The sequence below is a fragment of the Lissotriton helveticus genome, chromosome 10 (assembly GCF_964261635.1).
Source record: "Lissotriton helveticus chromosome 10, aLisHel1.1, whole genome shotgun sequence".
In the NCBI taxonomy this organism is placed as follows: domain Eukaryota; kingdom Metazoa; phylum Chordata; class Amphibia; order Caudata; family Salamandridae; genus Lissotriton; species Lissotriton helveticus.
This window is the reverse complement of record NC_136071.1, coordinates 1,201,257,537-1,201,276,797: the sequence shown is the minus strand read 5'-3', so window position 1 is coordinate 1,201,276,797 and position 19,261 is coordinate 1,201,257,537. Positions and strand designations below refer to the sequence as shown.

Below are 19,261 nucleotides of genomic sequence, written 5' to 3'. Positions count from 1 at the left end.
GTCTTGCCAGCGCTATATAAAATTACTAAATAAATAGTAAATAATAAAATACATCCAAGATCATTTAGACACATTTGTTAAAGAGAAAGTCATAGAACCATTCATTGTTCACAATGGATTTCAACTATTGTCATGGCCAAGAAGAAGATGAGAGAGCTGAGGCGTTGTGTTGACTTTATATGCTTAAATAGGCATATTTAATTAGATTGTGTTCCTCTGTCTAAGATACAAGAAATGTTGGCACAGATAGGTGATGCCAAAGTGTTGGCCACTTTAGATCTTAGAACTGCCTATCATCAGGTTGAACGAAGTGGGTAGTCTCAATTTATACCTGCATTTAAAACCTCTTTTTGGGACTTTAGGTTTTTGGGAATGCCCTCTGGCTTAGACTCGGTTGCTACTTTCTAAATTTCAGAAGTTAATGTATCAGATGTTTTGGGTTATTTCTAATGTTCTGAAATATGAAGATGATAGTCTGATTCATACCAACATAGTAAAATAGCCTTAGCTCATTTTCGACATGGTATTTAGTATCTTAACAAGAAATGGTGTCATGATGAAGAAAAAAAAATGCCACTTTCTGTTGAGCGAACTACGATACCTAGGTCATCCCATATAATATAATCTAGAAAATGTTGCTTTTCAAAAAGACACTTTGAGGAATCTTTGAAGTGGTGTTAAATACTGTTTGGGAGAGCTAGAGAGTGTAACTTTTAATTTGTTGTAAAATTTGATCTTAAATGCTTCCTCTCTACTGGCGGTAAACAGTAACGCAAAACCTATAGTTGTGGTTATTGACAGTGGTGTAGGAGTTGGCCTGCACTGAGTCAAATTGTGAGTGTAAAGAGAATACAGCAGCCTTTGCCTTGAGGAGACTTTCTAATATTGAAAACAATTATAGTCCTATCGCAGGAGAGGTGTTAGCATGAGTATGGGCCATTATTCACATTTATACTTATCTATGTAGTAGAGCGTTTTTGTTGGTCACTGACCATAAGCCTCTGGTCTATCTATTGAATGATGGGAAATTTAATAAGACCAATCTCAGGCTGCTGAATTTGTTATAAAAAATGTGCACATGTTTAGTTAAATAATTTTTTGTATAAGATTAAAAGGAGAAAACAATGCAAATGTCAAACAAAAGTTTAATTTTAGAGCAAAACTCATCCCTGGAGGAAACATTTCTGGGGCATACTTCCTTTCATGCTGTCCAACTACTCAAGTTGTCAGTGGTGATCAAGCTGAAGAATTTGACTGTGTAGTCGGTGGAGAGGTGTGGTGCATCGGCTCGGGCAGGTGACTTCGGAGCACAGGGTTCACAGTTCAATCCCCGGCTGCAGACGCTCAGCTCAGCACCATGTGACTCTGGGCAATAACTCACTTAATTTCCACAACGGCCCCCAGCACCTTGAGACCTGTAAGGGTAATTTGTTCTTGCTTTACAAATACGGATTTAGATTTAGTCGGTCTGGTTGATGGTTTGTTGTTTGCGGAAGGGATTGTTTCTCAGAAAAAAAGGGAAGAGGTGGTAAGTGCGAATGGTTATTCTCCACCCCAGTTCAGACATGGCCATATGCAAATCAGTCTGACCCTGTGCCTCATGGGAACAGTCCAGCCTGAACTGCCAAGCCATGCCTTCCTTGGACTGGAAACAAGCATCCTGGGACTGGTTTTGCGTTCATAACCCTCATCAGCGAGGCTATCTTGAATCCAGTGTCCAAGTGAGCGAGGGACCCACGTCTGGGCATACCCAGCCAACTTAAGGCGAAATTAGCAAAACCAAAGCGGATGATGGACGGAGTGTTGAACATTGCAAACACTCCCCCCCAGTCAACTGATCTGGGTTTAATCCATTATCATTCTTTAGCTTACTATGCCACCCCAGTTCAGACATGGCCATAATCAAATCAGTCTGACCCTGTGCCTCATGGGAACAGTGCAGCCCAAACTGCAAAGCCATGTCTTCCCTTGACCTGGCCAGACAGTTCTTGCTGGACTGTTCCCATTGGGCGCATGGTCAAGGCTGATTTGCATATGGGTGGGTCCAAACTGGAATGGCATGGTGAGCAAAAAAGCGATGGATTTAGGGCCAGATCTCTGTACTGGGGTGAATGTATGACATTGTTCTTCATTCTGTCCATCAATTGTTCTTTTTGCATTTGTCACCCCGAGTGAGACGGGTATGCTCAGATGTGGGTCCATGCCACTGAAGTCAAGCTATCCTGGCTGATGAGGGCTAAAAAGCCAGAAACTGGTCCTAGTATGCTTGTACCCAGTCCACGGGGGACCTGGCCAGGCAGTTCGGGCTGTACTGTTCCCTTTGGGCGGAGAGTCAAGGCAGATTTGCATATGGCTGGGTCCAAACTGGAATGGCATGGTGAGCAAACAAAGCATGGATTTAGGCCCAGATCTCTGGAGTGAATGTATGACATTGTTCTGCATTATGTTCATCAATTGTTCTTTTTGCATTTTTCACCCCGAGTGGGACTGGTATTGCCAGACATGGGTCCCGTGCTTTCCATGCCACTAGAGTCAAGCTATCCTGGCTTATGAGGGCTGAAAGCCCGAAACCGATCCTAGGATGCTTGTTTCCAGTCCATGGAGGACCTGGCCAGGCAGTTCGGGCTGGACTGTTCCTATTGGGCGCAGGGTCAAGGCTGATTTGCATATGGCTGCGTCCAAACTGGAATGGCATGGTGAGCAAAAAAACGATGGATTTAGGCCCAGATCTCTGTACTGAGGTGACTGTATGACTTTGTTCTGCATTCTGTCCATCAATTGTTCTTTTTGCATTAGACTATTATATTGCCTTGTAATATTTCTGTTTGATAGATATTTATCTCGATATTTGGGATTTTGAACTTTTTGGTTGCCTTTTGTATTTCCTTAGGGAGAAAATGTGTTATGTTTGATGCTTTATATTTATTATTCACAGTGCCTCTTTAAATGTTCGATTGTTTTCTTGCATTTCTGCAGCTTCTTATTTTGAGTGTTACAGACTCAAGTCAGTTTCTGAACGGTGCCTGGAACAGTCTCTGGGGGGCGTTGGGTGGTGTATTCTCCAGTGAGTCAAAAATCATGAATTACCCTCTTTCATCTATGGCTGAGTATCAGCTCGTAACACTCATCCTCTCATCTTAGGCCACCGTCCTTGTTCCATCTTTCTTCTTGCTGTAGACCAGATGGACTTTCTTGAAGGGATTGTCACAATTACTCTGTCCCGTTTTAAGTCTGGCTACAGACAGCTTTAACTGTGGGAACAACTAATGAAATCAATGTTTCCAACATGTACAATCACAAGTAATACATAGTGAGTGTGCTCAGTTGGACTACAAATGTTTGCTGCCCAGGAGAAGTGTAGGACTTCGCGAAGAACGAGAGGGTCCAGTCCGCTTTGATGAGCTTCCCCAGTGGTAAATCTGTTTATGTGGTGGAGGCATCCATGCGGAGGCACCCTTCCTTTTCAGGTGTTTACTGATCCATAGCAAAGTTTGTTACATAGGGTGTTACATTATTATTATTATTATGGAATTTTATAAAGCGCTAGGTTACGCGCTCCGGCGTGTCCCCATGCTGAGAGTGAGCATGTGAGATAGGTAAGGAGGTTAGAGCAGTGCTAGGCGGAAAAGGTAGGTTTTGAGGGCTCTGCGAAATTTGGCCTCAGAGGGTTCGAGGTGTAATTCAGTGGGGAGCAGGTTCCAATTCTTGGCTGCGAGGAGCCTGAACGATCTGCCCCCCATACGAGCTTTACGGATTTTGGGGACAACAGCCAGACCAGTGCCAAAGGATCTAAGCATCCGCTCTGGTTTATAAGGGGTGATGAGGCTGTTTAGGGGAGCTGGTGCTCTACCTCCAAAGATGCCATGACACATGCATAAAGCTTTGAAGGTAATCCTTTCACGGATCGGAAGCCAGTGAAGGGACTTTAGAGCGGCTTTAGAGGGCGTTCTCCTAGGAAGCCTCAGCACCAGCCGGGCAGTGGCGTTTTGCAGTACTTGGAGACAATTGAGACTTCTAGCCGTGATACCCAGGTATAAGAGATTGGCATAGTCGAGTCTCGATGTAACCAAGGCATGCACAAGAGTCTGTCTGGCACCAACAGGGAGTAGGTCAAGGACCTTACGTAAGCTCTTGAGTATCCCGAAGCACATTCCCACCACCCGATTGACCTGGGGAGCAAAAGACAACTCGGAGTCGAATAGTACCCCGAGATACCCCATAGAATCTCCAGCAGGTCAGACCCCTCTTTTGTCCTGAAGAGATGAAGCGCCTCTTCTGTCTAGTCTCACGTGCTTGATGGTGTGTTAATGGTGTGTGGGGGTGCGCTTCTGACTGAGGAGTCCCACCAGAAGACACCCCTAAAGAAACAACATGCATCCTGGCCACAGTCTTCTTGGACAGGGGGTCAAGTGCTCAGGAGCAACCTTCTCACACAAAACATGTTACATTAGTTTTCATAGTTCTCCCTCTCTGGCTCACTGCCTGGCCTCTTTCTTTTTCCTCACAGGTTCAACAACTTTGACCGCTGCCCCATCAGTTCGGTGCCTTATGATGTGGTCCATCGCTGGTACCGAGCCCACCGGAGCTTCACCAATGAGATCAGGAGGCCTGAGAACCAGCTCTTCATGAAACTGAACCCAGGAATGGTAAGATCAGGGCAGCACCTCACTGTACCCCCACCCTTGAACAAACACTTTGCCAAACAGAACCCTGGAATTGGAAGATCAGGTCAGTTCCCTGCTGTACCCCCACCCTTGAAAAAGCACTTTGTGTAACTGAGCCTAGAAGGGTACGATCAGGACAGCACCCCACTGTACCCCCATCCTTGAACAAACACTTTGCCAAACAGAACCCTGGAATTGAAAGTTCAGGTCAGCTCGAAGTTGTACCCTTGAACATGATCTTTGCACATCTGAAACTAGGATGGGGAAGTTCAGGACAGCAGCCCACTGTACCACCACGTTGCAAAAACTCTTTGTGATACTGAACTTAGGAATGGTAAGATTAGGTCAGCACCCCAATGTACCCCACCCTCGAGCAAGTTCCTTGTGAAGCTGATCCCAGAAACTGTAAGATTGGGAGAGCACCCCACTGTACCCCCACCCTTGAACAACTTCTTGTCGAATAGTAGGATCAGTACAGCACCCCACTGCACCCCCACCCTTGAACATGCGCTTTATGAAACTGAACCCAGGAGCGGTAAGATCAGGACAGCACCCCACTGTACCCCAACCCTTGAACAAGGTCTTTGTACAACTGAACCTCGGAACAGTAGGGGGCCGATTCACAGAATTAACTTAAGACAAAATCCTAAACTTACTACTTTTGGTATTCACAGAAGGCACTTAGTAGTAGTAAAGTTAGGATTTTGCCTTAAGTTTGACTTAAGACAAACTTAAGACAGAATTAAGATAGACTTAAGACAGACTTAAGACAGACTTAAGACAGACTTAAGACAACGTTAAGCCAAAATCCTAACTTAAGTTTGTCTTAAGTCTGTCTTAAGTTTGTCTTTAGTCAAACTTAAGACAAAATCCTATCTTTACTACTATAAAATGCCTTCTGTGAATACCAAAAGTAGTAAGTTTAGGATTGTGTCTTAAAATAGTTCTGTGAATCGGGCCCTATGATCGGGAAAATACCCATATGTCCCCCACCTGTGAATTTGATCTTTGCGAAACTGAACCCAGGAAAGGTACAATCAGAAGAGCACCCCGGCACACCCCACACCTTCTCTCCTGGCTCTGGCTGCACCGGGCACATCACTTTGCAAACCATGAGGTCCCTGTAACTGCCAGGGCACTCATGAGGTGTGCTTCATCGTTCCCTCGTTGATAGAGCTCTTCTATGACTCAAATCTCTGGTCACATCTGGGCTAGAGTTCAAACAAGACATGTGAGTCTCTGGTGAGAGGGGACGAGCTTTACCACCCCCTCCCCCTTCGCCCCGGTTCACACACTTCTGAATGTCACATTTCAGTACTGGCTGGATGCATCACACATTATGAAAGGTGGGGACTACCTTTAGCAGCTATAGAGGGTACAATTTCACCAGGGTCATAAAGTTTCATGACATAATGTTGCTGCACTTGCACTACCCAAGTTTCAACATCTGGCGGTGGAAAGAGTGCACTGTACGCGTTCAAGGGCAGAGGATAAACTTGTTTCTAAAGCAAACTTCTGAACTGCAACTTTTGCCCTGCAGGCCCTGCCTCCTGCCATCATGAGTAAACAAATGCTGTGCCCTTCTGTTATATTATGTTAATGTGACTTGTAAAGCAAAGGGCTCCCCTGTCAGGTTTCCCATTGCTGGCCTCCTCACCAAACAAAGAGTGCTCAATCTATTAAATCATTAACCCTGGGCGTAGTTTGCGTAGCATCACTACACATACCTGCTACACGTAGTACACGTAGTACTGATGGCACTGTGTAGTTGTCTGTACTGTGAAATAATTGCAAGTGACATCTTGCACAGTACCAATTATGATAAAATAAGTATCTCTATCTTTATATGCTAAAGAGCATATAGTACTTTCACAAACGTGAAACTGTAAAATTAGCAAGCAGTGAGAGAGGTGATGATTTTGGAGTCCTCCCTAACCTAGGAAGAGAACGAAGCAGATGCCTTGAAAACAAAAAGCACATCTCTTATCGAGCGATTTGGTGGTGGTCCCATCCTCTTAGGACCACCCCAAGCACAGTTATTGGCAAAAAAACAATCCCAACCAAAGGCCCTGCAAAGCATTATGGGATGAGATTAGCAGTGGACAGTGAATATTATAGTATCCAATATCAAAATAATTCTACAAAGAGCTGCAGTTCAACTTGTGGTTACTAGATGTCCCTTACGAGTAAAATGCAAATGCTTGATGAAAGGGTTTCAATAATTTTACATTTGACTCGTGAGGGACATCTAGTAACGACTAGTTGAACTGCAGCTCTTTGTAGAATTACTTTGATATTGGATACTATAATATTCACTGCCCACTGCTAATCTCGTCCCATAAGGATTTGCAGGGCATTTGGTTGGGATTGTTTTTTTGCCAATAACTCTGCTTGGGGTGGTCCTAAGAGGATGGGACCACCACCGAAGTTCAACAAGATGTGCTTTTTGTTTGTGCTCTCTGTGTTCAAGGCATCTGTTTGGTCCTCCCCCTAGGTTAGGGGGGACATGTTGATTTAGCTGCTACGCTAGAAGTGGCAGACCATTCCTCAAACTAGGGCCAAATTACCCAAAAGACTAACCACCTGGCTGGGACTTCCTGATCCTGGGAATCACTGCCAGATCTAGATGGCTTGGATGCAGAGTGCAGTTGTGAGCATTGGCATAGTATTAGCAAGGCACTAGTGAATACTAGTGAATATAGCATAAAGTCTTAACTTGGACCCACTGCTCAATAAACAGCTAGTGCAGAGTACAAAGCAAACTGGCTGCAGAAGAATGCCTTGGTGGATGAAGAAGCATACGGGCTGCCACATTTTGAACAATTTGAAGCCACTTGAGTGGTGATTTAGCCACACCCAGATAGAGAACGTTTCCATAATCCATTCTGAATATCACTAAGGTCGGAACTACCATTCAACGGGCCAAAGACAGTAGGCAAGCCAGAATTCTCACACATCTACACAGATTGTGTTCATTCAGGGACGTAATGCCGGTCCCTGCTGAGCGGTCTTTCCGCAACACTTCAGGGTCGCCAAGTTCTTCAGAGGGACCCCATACCAACCATGGCATGTACATATATGTATGTTATAGGAGATTCAGGGGCTCCTCATCAACTTCTGAAGGGGGTTCCCTTCATTTGCACCGTGCCCTCATTGAATGGACATAACTGTCTGATTCTACCCTCAATCCACAACTGTCACTCAACATGTTACACACAAAGCAATCAAATATCACACATAACCTTTGACTTCTGATCTTCCAAGCACCTTGAAACCCATAATAGGAGTCAGGAAGGCACTATTAAATACTGAAATACCTTTTGCCAATAAAAATAAGTTAATTAATAATGGGGATGCCATAGGGCTCAGCACTAATATCCTTTAAACGTTCACTCTTGTAAATCCCTCCGATGCGGATCTGCTGCTAAAGTAAAACATCAGGAGTGAGAATGGAAGTAGGATGTGAGGGGGCTCACCTTTTGGACTACTTCATGTTCCTATGCTGATGTGTGGGCTTAAGGATTTTAATAATAATTCACTGACAGAATGTGTGAGGTTGAACCACATAAAAAAAAACTCTCTGGACCAGGAAATGAGCCTTGGAATGTGTGGAAATTGCATCGATGGCTGACCACATGCCTGCTCTGAAATTCTTCTTCTGAACAGGGGCTTGAAATCATCTGCTCTTGCATCCCCCAAACCCCTTCTCAACCACCCATTCTCATTCTTCTTCCTCCACCTGCCCTAACCTGTCTCCCTGTACCTGCACCAGGTTCCGTGATCACAAACAGCTGCAAAAACACCCCACTGCAGATACCAAGTACTGGACACTCCCGGGTCTTTGCAATTCATTTACAGATTGAGATATCATTGTTAGAACAAGTTGAACACTTCAATGCGGGTCCGTAAATAGGTTGGCGGACCCAACTTGGCCCCGGTCAACACTGTGGCCCCTGTCAACAGGTTTGTCCCTCCACCATGGCTGTTGTCAACAAGTTGGACCATCTGACTTGGCCCGTCAATGGCTTCGCCCAGACAACAGATTGGAATCCAATATGGACACTGTCAATAGTCTGCTGTTTCCTCCTCTTCCACCAGCTACATAGAGGTGTGAGCTTCCAGTCCAAGACTATGTGACATGGGGGCTTGGGGTGGAGAGGAAGTTAATTATTAGTTCTACAAGGGGATCCTTCCATGGTCACTTTCCATGGACAGTCTTGCAATATAGAAGGCGTCAAGGGCCAGCAGCGACTGTGATAGGACTGCAGAAGCCATGTTACAAAGAACTGTACAAGCGTATTCTCTCTCTGTGCTCTTGTTTTCTGAGCTCTTTAGACTCAGCACAAAGTATATCTGTTACCGCGGCATTTTCATGCCCAATCGTCTAAAAGAGCATCCGTTACCACACACACTAAGACTCCACCATGATGTTGTGCAGGTACATGAAGTAACTAAGGCACCTGAGATATGCTCCCTCCCGCTAGGGGGTGCACACTTTTACACATCTCATGAAGGGTCCAAGCACTGGTTTGCCAATGGTTAAGTTTGGCGAAGGCTGGGTTCATTCAGACACCACTCCTAAGGCAATCGCCGCTGTACCTATTGTGAAAGGCACAACCCTCCATGACAGCAGCGCCAAACCAACAAAATGTCCGTATTCAAAACATGTTCATATTATTATTTCTGTTTTTAGAGTATGCTGGGTTGACATCGTGCTGATGCCCGCTTTGGGGTGAAAATATTCCTGTCACCGAATTTCATGCAATGATGTATTTGGGGGGCAAGTTCGAACCATGTCACATCATGAACAGGGACAGTAACAACGGCGGTAGAATAGATTCATTCTATTACTGGGACAAATAGAATGCAGGAGTAGGCTCTCCAAGATGTTTTTGCCAATCCTGTATCAGACCTTATGTGCGGCCTCCAGAAGTTGATAGCTTGCAGTACTATGGGGCCTACTCACATAGATATATCAATACTTTAGTGAATTTACATGTGTAAATGAACCCTCATACTCTGGCATAGATGTGAGAAACCAGGACCTGTTTGCAGTGCCCACTCACTTTTTGCCCCATTTTGTCCACTAGATGCTGGTTTGATGGACTCTGATGGTGTAGTGGGTTCTGCTAACCGGACCCAGGGCCTGTACTTTGATTAAAAGGTGTATGGTAATTAAGTGTAATTACAATTGGTCCTGACAGCCTAGCTGTAAGTTCCTAGTATTTGGTAGTGCGGGTAGGTTTAGAGGTACAGTAGAATTAATGCACTTAAGTGTGCACTACTGTGTTGCCTCCTGTCATTTTAAAGGCAGTCCTGCTTTTCAGGCTGCCTTTGCATTCTAATTATATGAAGATTTTACTTTGCAATTAAAGGTACTTCCAAAGTCTCAATCCAACTTTTTTCACATTTATGTCACCCCTAAGGTATCCCCATGGTGCCCCAGGGATAGAGTGCCTTGTAACTATACGCGGGGACAATATAAACACTGTTTTATATGCTCTGGTGAGAGGAAATCTGCCAATTTATGTTTTCTCTATTGTAGGAAACTAACTCCATAGGCTAATATGGGAATATTTTATTTAAGTATAATTATTGACAAGAGTGAGTTTGAGATGTCATTCAAGGACTCAAAATGGCAGTTATAATGAATCCAACAACGTGCCACTGTTAAAATAACTATTTCAGAAAAGATGTTATAGAACTTTCTTCTCTTTAAGTCAAAACCCAGCCTTCTGGCTCACCTCTCCTGATTGGCCAGCCTCTGCAGGCCTCTGCCAGGTGTGAAGTGACCTGCTGGAGAGACAAAGTACTTCCTGTTGGTGGAGAACTGAGGCTGTAGAAGCAAAAGGCAGCACGGCAGTAGAGTAGCCAGACTGGTCTTCAAAAGGAGAATGACACTTTAGAACATCACAGGCTCACCCTCACATCCTGCCCCCCCCCCCCAGCCACACAGGAGCCCCTTTAATGAGATTAGTGAAGGGGCTGAAAGAGGAGTGTTATGGAAAGTTACCCACACCAGTGGGTTGACTTAGCTAGATCTAATCCTCCAAGAGAGATCTATTTTGGATTTTAGAAGGGTAGTGCTTTCTGGGACAAGAAATGCCATACTTTGGATGAAGTGGTCATATACCTTGGAAGCACCCTGCATCCCTCTGGTCAGGGGTGCTTCCCTGCTTGATAACCAGGAACACTGCATAAACATGGACGAGGTGCGTGACAACTGAGATCCCTGCCTGAAACAACCAGGAGAAGAAGGACTGCTCTGTTGGAATACTGCACCCAAATGATTGCATTCTGAAGGACTGGACCTGCTGCATTATCGGATACCACAGCTCTAAGGACTTTCCCTGCCTTCACAAGGATTAAGGCATGGACTCCCTGAAGGCTACAGGTTAACACAACCCACCTACACCATCTCCAGCAAAATGTATCATCCTAGAGTGTGTCCGGTGGACTTCTAAGGGTTTGGCAGGTTATTTGTGGGAATTGTAGTCCCAACATTCCAAGGATGATCTCAGAGCTTCTAGACCCTTAGGTTGTTGTTTTGGACACTTTGAATCCATAAGAGGAAATTTAGAAAAAAGTTCCAAAAGTTTGGAGAAGCTTGGAGCACGTTTTGGAGAAATCTCCATATGTTGACTGACTCGTCAATGAGAGTGAAGCTGCCGGTGTCGAACCGTGACCCAGCCTGGATTTAAGGTTTGTCCCGCTGAAACCACCGGAGCTCAAGACTTCCAGGATATTACCAGACCTCACACTCAACAAAGCCACTGTCATCCACTTGAAACCCGGCCTAAAGAGGAGCCTTGCACGATGTCGAGAGAAAATCCTGCAGAGAAGTTTCTAATTGTGAAAATAAACGTTTGACTGAGGCCTCCTCCTTAGTGTATCCAACAAAGGATTCACTGCGGTCGACCTCAAACGTTGACTTTGTCCCTGCCAAGCGTGACCAGATGTCCTAATTTGGCGTTATCGTTTTTAAGCACTAGGAAGGGTTCCTGCTTTAAAAATTCACATCTCCGGTTCCCTACGTTGGATATTTGTCATTTTGGTACCATTTTAAAGATAACAATATTTCCTATTTTTAGGTCTCGCCTACGCAGCGTGCATGTGCTGGTAGAAGAAGACCTTTAGAAATCGATTCACTTTTTGGGCCAAATACGTGCACGCTTGGCATTGCTTTCAATGGCAACGCGTGCATGTTTGGCGATTCTCATGTGGGAGCGAGCTTTAAAACCATCTGTTTGTAATTAACTTTCAAACAGATGGTTTCAAAGCTCGCTCCCGCAAGGGAAACAGGCTCAGGCCCCCTCCTCTCCCCCCTCTCCATGCTGCCTCCTCCGCCTCCTCCTCTCCGTGTCAAACTTGTTCTTCCTGGAATGAACATATACCAAAATCTCCGCCAATTACAAACAAGGCACGAACAATGGAAAAGGGTCTAGAGTAGACTGCGGCCTTGGGGGCGAAGGGATATAAATAGACAACACTAGACAACGTCAAGGTGCCCTTCAGGGGCAGTTAGAGATTCACATGGCTACAAATGCATTGCACGTAAAAGGTCACAACACTTGCAGAGATGGACAGCCAGAATGTCGAACAACGGGCGACAACAAGCATTATGAAATGCAAGTGATTCCCAAATCCTGTGGTGAGCTTTAGGGATGATTGATTGTTTCGCCTGATAATTCCTAGTGGATCTAAAACAATCCAATTACCTCTGCTTTGCCTTCGACTCTGACGGACTTCTATCTCTAAAGGACTCCAACCGACTTCAATAAGTGAAGGGAGGGAGAAGCAATAGGAACGCTCAATTATTCTGATTGACGAGAAATAAGACGGTATTAGCCGGGTCTGGGCGCCTGTAACTGACACATCAATAAGGCGATTGGTCATAAAATCTGACGGCCCACCTGCCCTGGAAGAAACCACCCAGATGCTCCAGGGAACACACCCTTGTGCTGACCCGGAAGTAATCATTCATTTGCATGCGGGCCGGTGTTTCTACATGTGTACATTATGGGGGACGGTCAATTCAGGCTCTCCCCCCAGAGAATAATGAGAGTAGCTGTCAGACGAAGCGCAATGGGGAAGGCAGAGGCATGGCCTCCTGTTGAGGTCGCAGGGCCTTGTCTGGTAGCTTCTCAGCGACTCCATGTCAAGATGAGAGGCATTCTAGGTGTCGGGACAGACACCATCTTTTGAGTTGTGAGAGCACGACGATCAAGGGAGGTTTTGGTTGGACTAGTGGGCGAGATCGGAGGGGCAGGACCTTCCCATACTTTTTTAAATCAAGGAAAACAGTTCCCCTATTTTTGTGAAAAGATAACCCGTACGGGACAGTTAATTCCGAGAGCTGAATGCTTCAGCTGCAGTGTAAGGCGGCGAGTATTCTGTGTTGTGAAACCGAGGGAGGAACAGACAGCTAAGCAAGTCTTCTTGCCAGTGTGCCAGCTTATCTGAAAGAAATGTAATAGTGCACCCCAGGTCAATCTGCAAATGGAAAGGGAGCTACAATGCTGGTTTTGGTTAATTAATGGAATCACTTTACGCTTCCGTATGACACAGATTTATTAGTTTTGAGTAGTATCGGTAAGGATTTACACCACCACCACGTCCACCACCACGTCCACCACCACCACTACCACGTCCACCGCCACCACCATGTCCACCACCACCACGTTCTCCACCACCACCATGTCCACCACCACCACCACCCCGTCCACTACCACCACATCCACCACCACCACGTCCACCACCACCACATCCACCACCATGTCCACCACCATGTTCATCATGTCCACCACCATCACCATGTCCATTACCACCACCACGTCCACCACCAACATGTCCACCACCACCACGTCCACCACCACGTTTACCACCACGTCCACCACCACATCCACCACCACATCCACCACGTCCATCACCACGTCCACCACCACATCCAACACCACGTCCACCACATCCATCACCACCACCACGTCCACCACCACACTCACCACTACACTCACCACCACCACATACACCACCACCTCCACCACCACCACCACATCCACATCCACCGCCACCACCTCCACCAAAACAACGTCCACCTCCTCCACCACCACCACATACACCACCACCACCACATCCACCACCACCACCATGTCCACCACCACATCCACCACCACCATCCACATCCACCACCATGTCCACCACCACCATGTCCACCACCACTTTGACCACTACCACATCCAACACCACCACCACCCGTGATTGGTAAAGTGTCACTGGAGGGCATGGGTAATAGGAGTGTCAACCCCGGCTGTACATGGGACATTTAAGGATGCATTGGGTGCGAGAAGACAGGAATAGGGTCTAGAAGTATTAAACCAGACCCAAGATACATTTTGAAGAGGCAAATGTCACAGGGGCTCCTGTAAAAGCACTCGCAGCATCTCTACCTCACAGTGGCATACCTGCACGAGCCACTCACTCAAAATAAGCATTGGCATAGCCAATAGGTCTCGCCTTTGGGACCTTATAAGTGTTTAGCCATGCAACACTTGATGTTGTTGCACCAAGGATATTGTGCTGGATAACTAAACACTTATGAGGTCCCAAAGGCGGAAGATACATTTTGAAGAGGCGCAATGTCACAGGGGCTCCTGTAAAAGCACTCGCAGCCTCTCTACCTTACAGTTACATACCTGTACTAGCCACTCACTCAAAACAAGCATTGGCATAGCCAGTAGGTCTTGCCTTTGGGACCTTATAAGTGTTTAGTTATCCTGCACAATATCCTTTGTGCAACATCATCAAGTTTTGCATGGATAAACACTTATAAGGTCTCAAAGGCGAGACCTATTGGCTATGCCAATGCTTGTTATAAATTGGTGTTGGATTTTTATTGTTTTCTGTATCTTACTTATTTAATGCATTGGAGTTTTTAAATGATTTACAAATCTGTCTCATAAGTCACGTCTGTGTGCTTGTGGCCAGCTACCAAGGATTGAGCATGGAATTCATTTATTGAGAGCATAACGGAACCTTTTGTTGTGTTTCTGGCTTTATTCCTAGTGGTAAATCACTACTTATCACTGATAATAAACCACCTTCTAACAACAGATTTACTCCTTTTGGCTGATTACAGTTTTTGAGTGAAAGTCTGCTCCAAAGTGTACTCAAATGTGTAAGAGTAAAATTACTTGTAGTAAATCTACATGTGTAAATTTGCCTTTGTGAATTGGCCCCATAGGAGAGGAGGGGGTGGAGGCAGAGATCTATATTTCTAACAGTAGTTTTGTGAATTGCATTATTTTGTATAAGTAAGTAATACTACAGTAATACTACTTTATGTACTATAAAACTCAGGAACTGATTCCTCAGACCACAGTCCTGCCTCGGTGTGGTGGGATCTGCAGCTCTGATGTGCATCAGCACCTTGAAGACCTTGGTGAACCACCTGGACACCGGTCTCACTGCCCACACCTTCTCCTCTCCTGCAACTCACTGATGGCCAAGGCCTGCTCTCACCTTGTCTCCTTCTGAAGTTTCACTCCTGTTTCTTCTCCCCCAGGTGCTGCTTGTGGACAACTGGCGAATTCTGCATGGCCGTGAGTCCTTCACTGGATCCCGCAGGCTCTTCGGCTACTTCCTCTTCCGGGATGACCTGCTGAGCAGGGCTCGGCTCCTGGGGATGAAGGTGTGAAGAGCCCTGCACCCTCATGTGGAGCCTAATAAGCTGCATACTCCAGACAGGAAGCCTGGAGACATTAAACAAGGGCACCACTCCTGCAGAAGCAAGGAGCCAATCACAACTCACAAAATGCCACTGTTGGAAATGATAGACTCAACCACATAGATCTGCTTTCAGAATGGATTTCAGCCTACGAACAAGGAGCATCCATGGGGCGCCTTGATCTACATAACTCTCACAATGGCGGGGCACAGAGGGACAGCGTACCCCTGAGGCCACCCTCTCCTACAATGAGGCTGGAGGGCACAGACAGATGGCACACCATGAGGCCACCCTCTCCTACAATGAGACTGGAGTGCATCCATGATCTTGTTTGAGAACTTTATTCCCTCTAGGCTGGCTGCAGGAGGGCTCCCTCCAGCATTCTTGAGTAAACAGAGGAGTGAGGGAAAGAATTTTGCGAGAATAAATGTATGAGTAAATAAGCACAAAAGGAAATTAATGTTTATGTTTATGTTTAGATGCTTGTATAGCGCTCGATTGCCGAGGCGTCTTGGCGCTGGGGCGTGTGGACAGGAAAAGTGCACTGCAGCCAGGTTTTAAGACTCTTCCTAAAAAGCTGAAGGTTGGGTTGAAACTTCATAGGAAGTGGCAGTTTGTTCCAGAGATTAGCTGCACAGTGTGTTATAGCTCTGCCCCCCCTCTTGCCCGTCTTATCTTTGTAGTTTTAATGAGACCTAGACTAGCTGATCTAAGAAGGTGTGAAGGAACATACAGTGAAAATAGTTTTTGGAAGTCCTCAGCACCATAAATTGCCTTATGCACAAGGATTAGCTTAAGGATTCACGAATGCATGAATAAATAGATTTAGAACCATACGATCATTCTCTAACATTTCCAGTTTACTCACTCAGTCATTCACTCTGGCCCTTCTGCTTATCACGTCTCTGATATTCATTCACTCTTGCATTGACTCCGTTTAGTCCAAAAGAAACTCCTACTGCAGTCACTCCCTCTCTCCGTCAGTCACTCGTTCATGCACTCGTTCATGCACTTCCTCATTACAGTTTTTCACTCTCTCTTGCATTCATTCCCTCATGCATTCATCTTACCCTTCATTCACTCTTCACTCCTGCACTCACTACCATAGTCTTGTGTTATCGTGCCACTTGGGCACTGTGTTTCTTCTTCATCTCTACCTCTTCTGCTGCCGGGTGTCCTCTACTACGATCCGTAGAATCCTCCCGCTTTCTCACTCATAAGCGTCTCAGTGTTTTTGCACCTGTTTTTCCTAGTTGTGGGTCCTCCAGACACATAAAACCAGACAGGAAAATTGCTTTAGGCTGTGGCTGCTTCAATAGCCAGGCCTCGTGCCTGGCCTTGCCTGACCTTTTCTGGCAGGCTCCACCCAGTGGCGTAAAAAGGATGGGGACCCCCTGCAGAACGTGAAGAGGGACCCTTAGCCTGCATTATGCCACTGATGTTCATTTGCCTTGGAATCAATGGGGCCCCCTCAAGGGCTTAGAGGCCCCTCAGTGGATGGGGACCCACTGTGCCACATGGTGGGGGCTGCAGGGGCCTTTGCTCACCCAGCCCCCTCAAGCCCCTCCTTCCACTGATCCAGCAGAGCTCTCCAAAAGCCCTCAATACTCATCTCACTTAATCCAGGAGCAATTCATGTCTACTCATCGGTGGGGCCCTTAGCACCGCGAGTCACATACAAACACACACACACAAATACCATTTATCCTGAATCAGTGAAAAAGAATGCGAGCTGCTGGTTAGCTGGGTACCTAAATTTTATACTTTATACATTATATACATTTTATAGATTTCAATTTATGCTAATCTGTCATCTGGAAAACCATAAATCAAGGTACTCCTCTATTTGGTCAATGGATCATCTAGTAGAAGTCAGTTGATGGAGATTAAGACCAGCTCAATTATATTAATCCCATAACTTTAGCATTCATTTAGTCATGACATTTATATGAAATAAACTAAAATAATCAGACTCAAGTTTGAGTTTTAATTGATTTTATTTACTTCAATTAAGGAAAGGAACTTTGAAAGTTTACTATGACAAGCAAAGTTTAAGCAATGTATTTAGTACATGTTAAAGAAAATGAAAATAAGAAAAATACATTACCCATCCGTTAGATGAAAATAACAGAGTCACGCAGGTTCCCAAACTGTCTCTCTATTCTTCTCAATGCACCCTTCCAAAATAAAAACTCTGCATTCGATCATATTCTTTGCTCCATCAAAAGTTAAAGTCCCAAAAATATTTCAAAGTCTCTAGCACCATAAAATTGTCCAAACCGACAGCATGTCGTAGAGAAAGCTTTTTCACCCTTTTGAACAAGCTCTTTTGGATGTATGACATTACAACGCATGCATTTACATCGCATGCCTTTACAACGCAAGTATTACAACGCAGTCCATTACAACGCATAGTGCTTTGGGGCGCTGGATAGTGAATAGTTTAATTTACTATTCCAACTCCAGTCCCTGTGGACACTAGGGAAGGTTATTGGCTAGTAAATTAACCTATTCCCTATCCTAGAGAGCCCCCCAGCGCAATGCGTTGTAATAGTTTGCGTTGTAATGGTTGCGTTGTAAAGGCTCTGCGATGTAAAATTTGCGTTGTAAGTGTTGTTCACCAGCTCTTTTATACCCTTTTTCTCTAACTAACTACTTTTAAATTGAAACTTTTAGGGTCCATGGTTCATTCTGATTGGTCCATTCGAGGGGTGGTCATGATCACATAATTAAATACTCGCTTAAATCAGTTTCCATTTTAGCAAAGTCGTCTTCAAAACATTGTAATGGCATTAATATTCCGATTTATGCTTGTCACTCTCTTTTTGTTACACAATTTGATATTTGTCTCCATCACTGTTCCTTTCACACGTTTTTTAGATGCAGGCGTCCTTTGGCACACTTCCGTGCTCTAGGCCAAGCTGACCTTGACATCACTCGCTTCGTGTACAGGCCATTCTATTTACTCTGTTTTCATAACGCGCATGCGTGGAGGCCTTTTCTCTCAAACTGATGTCAACGCTTTAAATATCAGCCATTTTCCACAGACAGGCCGCGTAGGCCTCAACTAGAACTAATCCGAAAACAAACATAACAAAAATTTGGATTAGAATTATCGCTCTTCTGTTTACCTCCCACCATTCTAATATTCCCAGTTAGTTATTAGTTTGCCACGTGTACTGTAAAACATCTAAGTGCATTTTGTTGATTAGTTTACATGCTTCACACCGTTATGTTTCCTTAATAATTATGAGAGTCTGACTTTACAAGGGGTACACAACATTTGTTGTCTCTCACCTGCTCCATCACCACTCTCGCCCCGCCCTGCCCCTGCAACCTACTCTTTTGTACATCCAATCAGTCCAGCATTTACTCGTCACTACTTCTTTATTCACGTGTTCACTCTTGCATTCCCTGGCTCATGATATTTTGCCTGCTGGAGCGCTCCCCATAGCCCTGAAGAAGGCCACTGCTTGTGGCTGCTGCTGTTATAAGCGGGCACGGGCTGCTGAGACGTTTCTTCTCCAAGTTCTGGGTGGCTGTAAACTACAAATGAAGGTGATCGACAGGGGTTGGTTCAGGTTGTGCTGGGGCCAAGAGGGAAGGGGAGGGGGCAGGTTAGTGAAGCAGAACAAGCATTGGCAAAGCCAATACATCTCAGTTTTGGGAACCAATGGTAAGCAATGGGTGGTCTCCAAGCCCCCCTATCTTCTTACTCGGCCCACAATATGTCTTGCAACAGACAGAACAATGTAGTTGGTGAGAGCTAAAGATGATAAAAATAACATCTGACATTCAGAAGACACAGTGGCTGTATTTACATTTACACATGAGACAATCATGCAAAACATTCTGATGTTTATTTCTCTGTTTG

At 45.2% G+C, this 19,261-nt stretch overlaps 1 protein-coding gene across 1 annotated transcript in view; it reads left to right on the top strand.

The window, feature by feature from the left end:
• LOC144785687 (trimethyllysine dioxygenase, mitochondrial-like) overlaps window positions 1-15,453 on the top strand; it is a 135,438-nt gene extending 119,985 nt beyond the window's left edge. Inside the window, exons 6-7 of the mRNA XM_078664481.1 lie at window positions 4,508-4,646; window positions 15,226-15,453. Coding sequence (XP_078520607.1) covers window positions 4,508-4,646; window positions 15,226-15,357 — 271 coding nt within the window. The 3' untranslated portion in view covers window positions 15,358-15,453. The remainder of the gene's footprint in view (window positions 1-4,507; window positions 4,647-15,225) is intronic.
• Window positions 15,454-19,261: the final 3,808 nt, after the last annotated feature.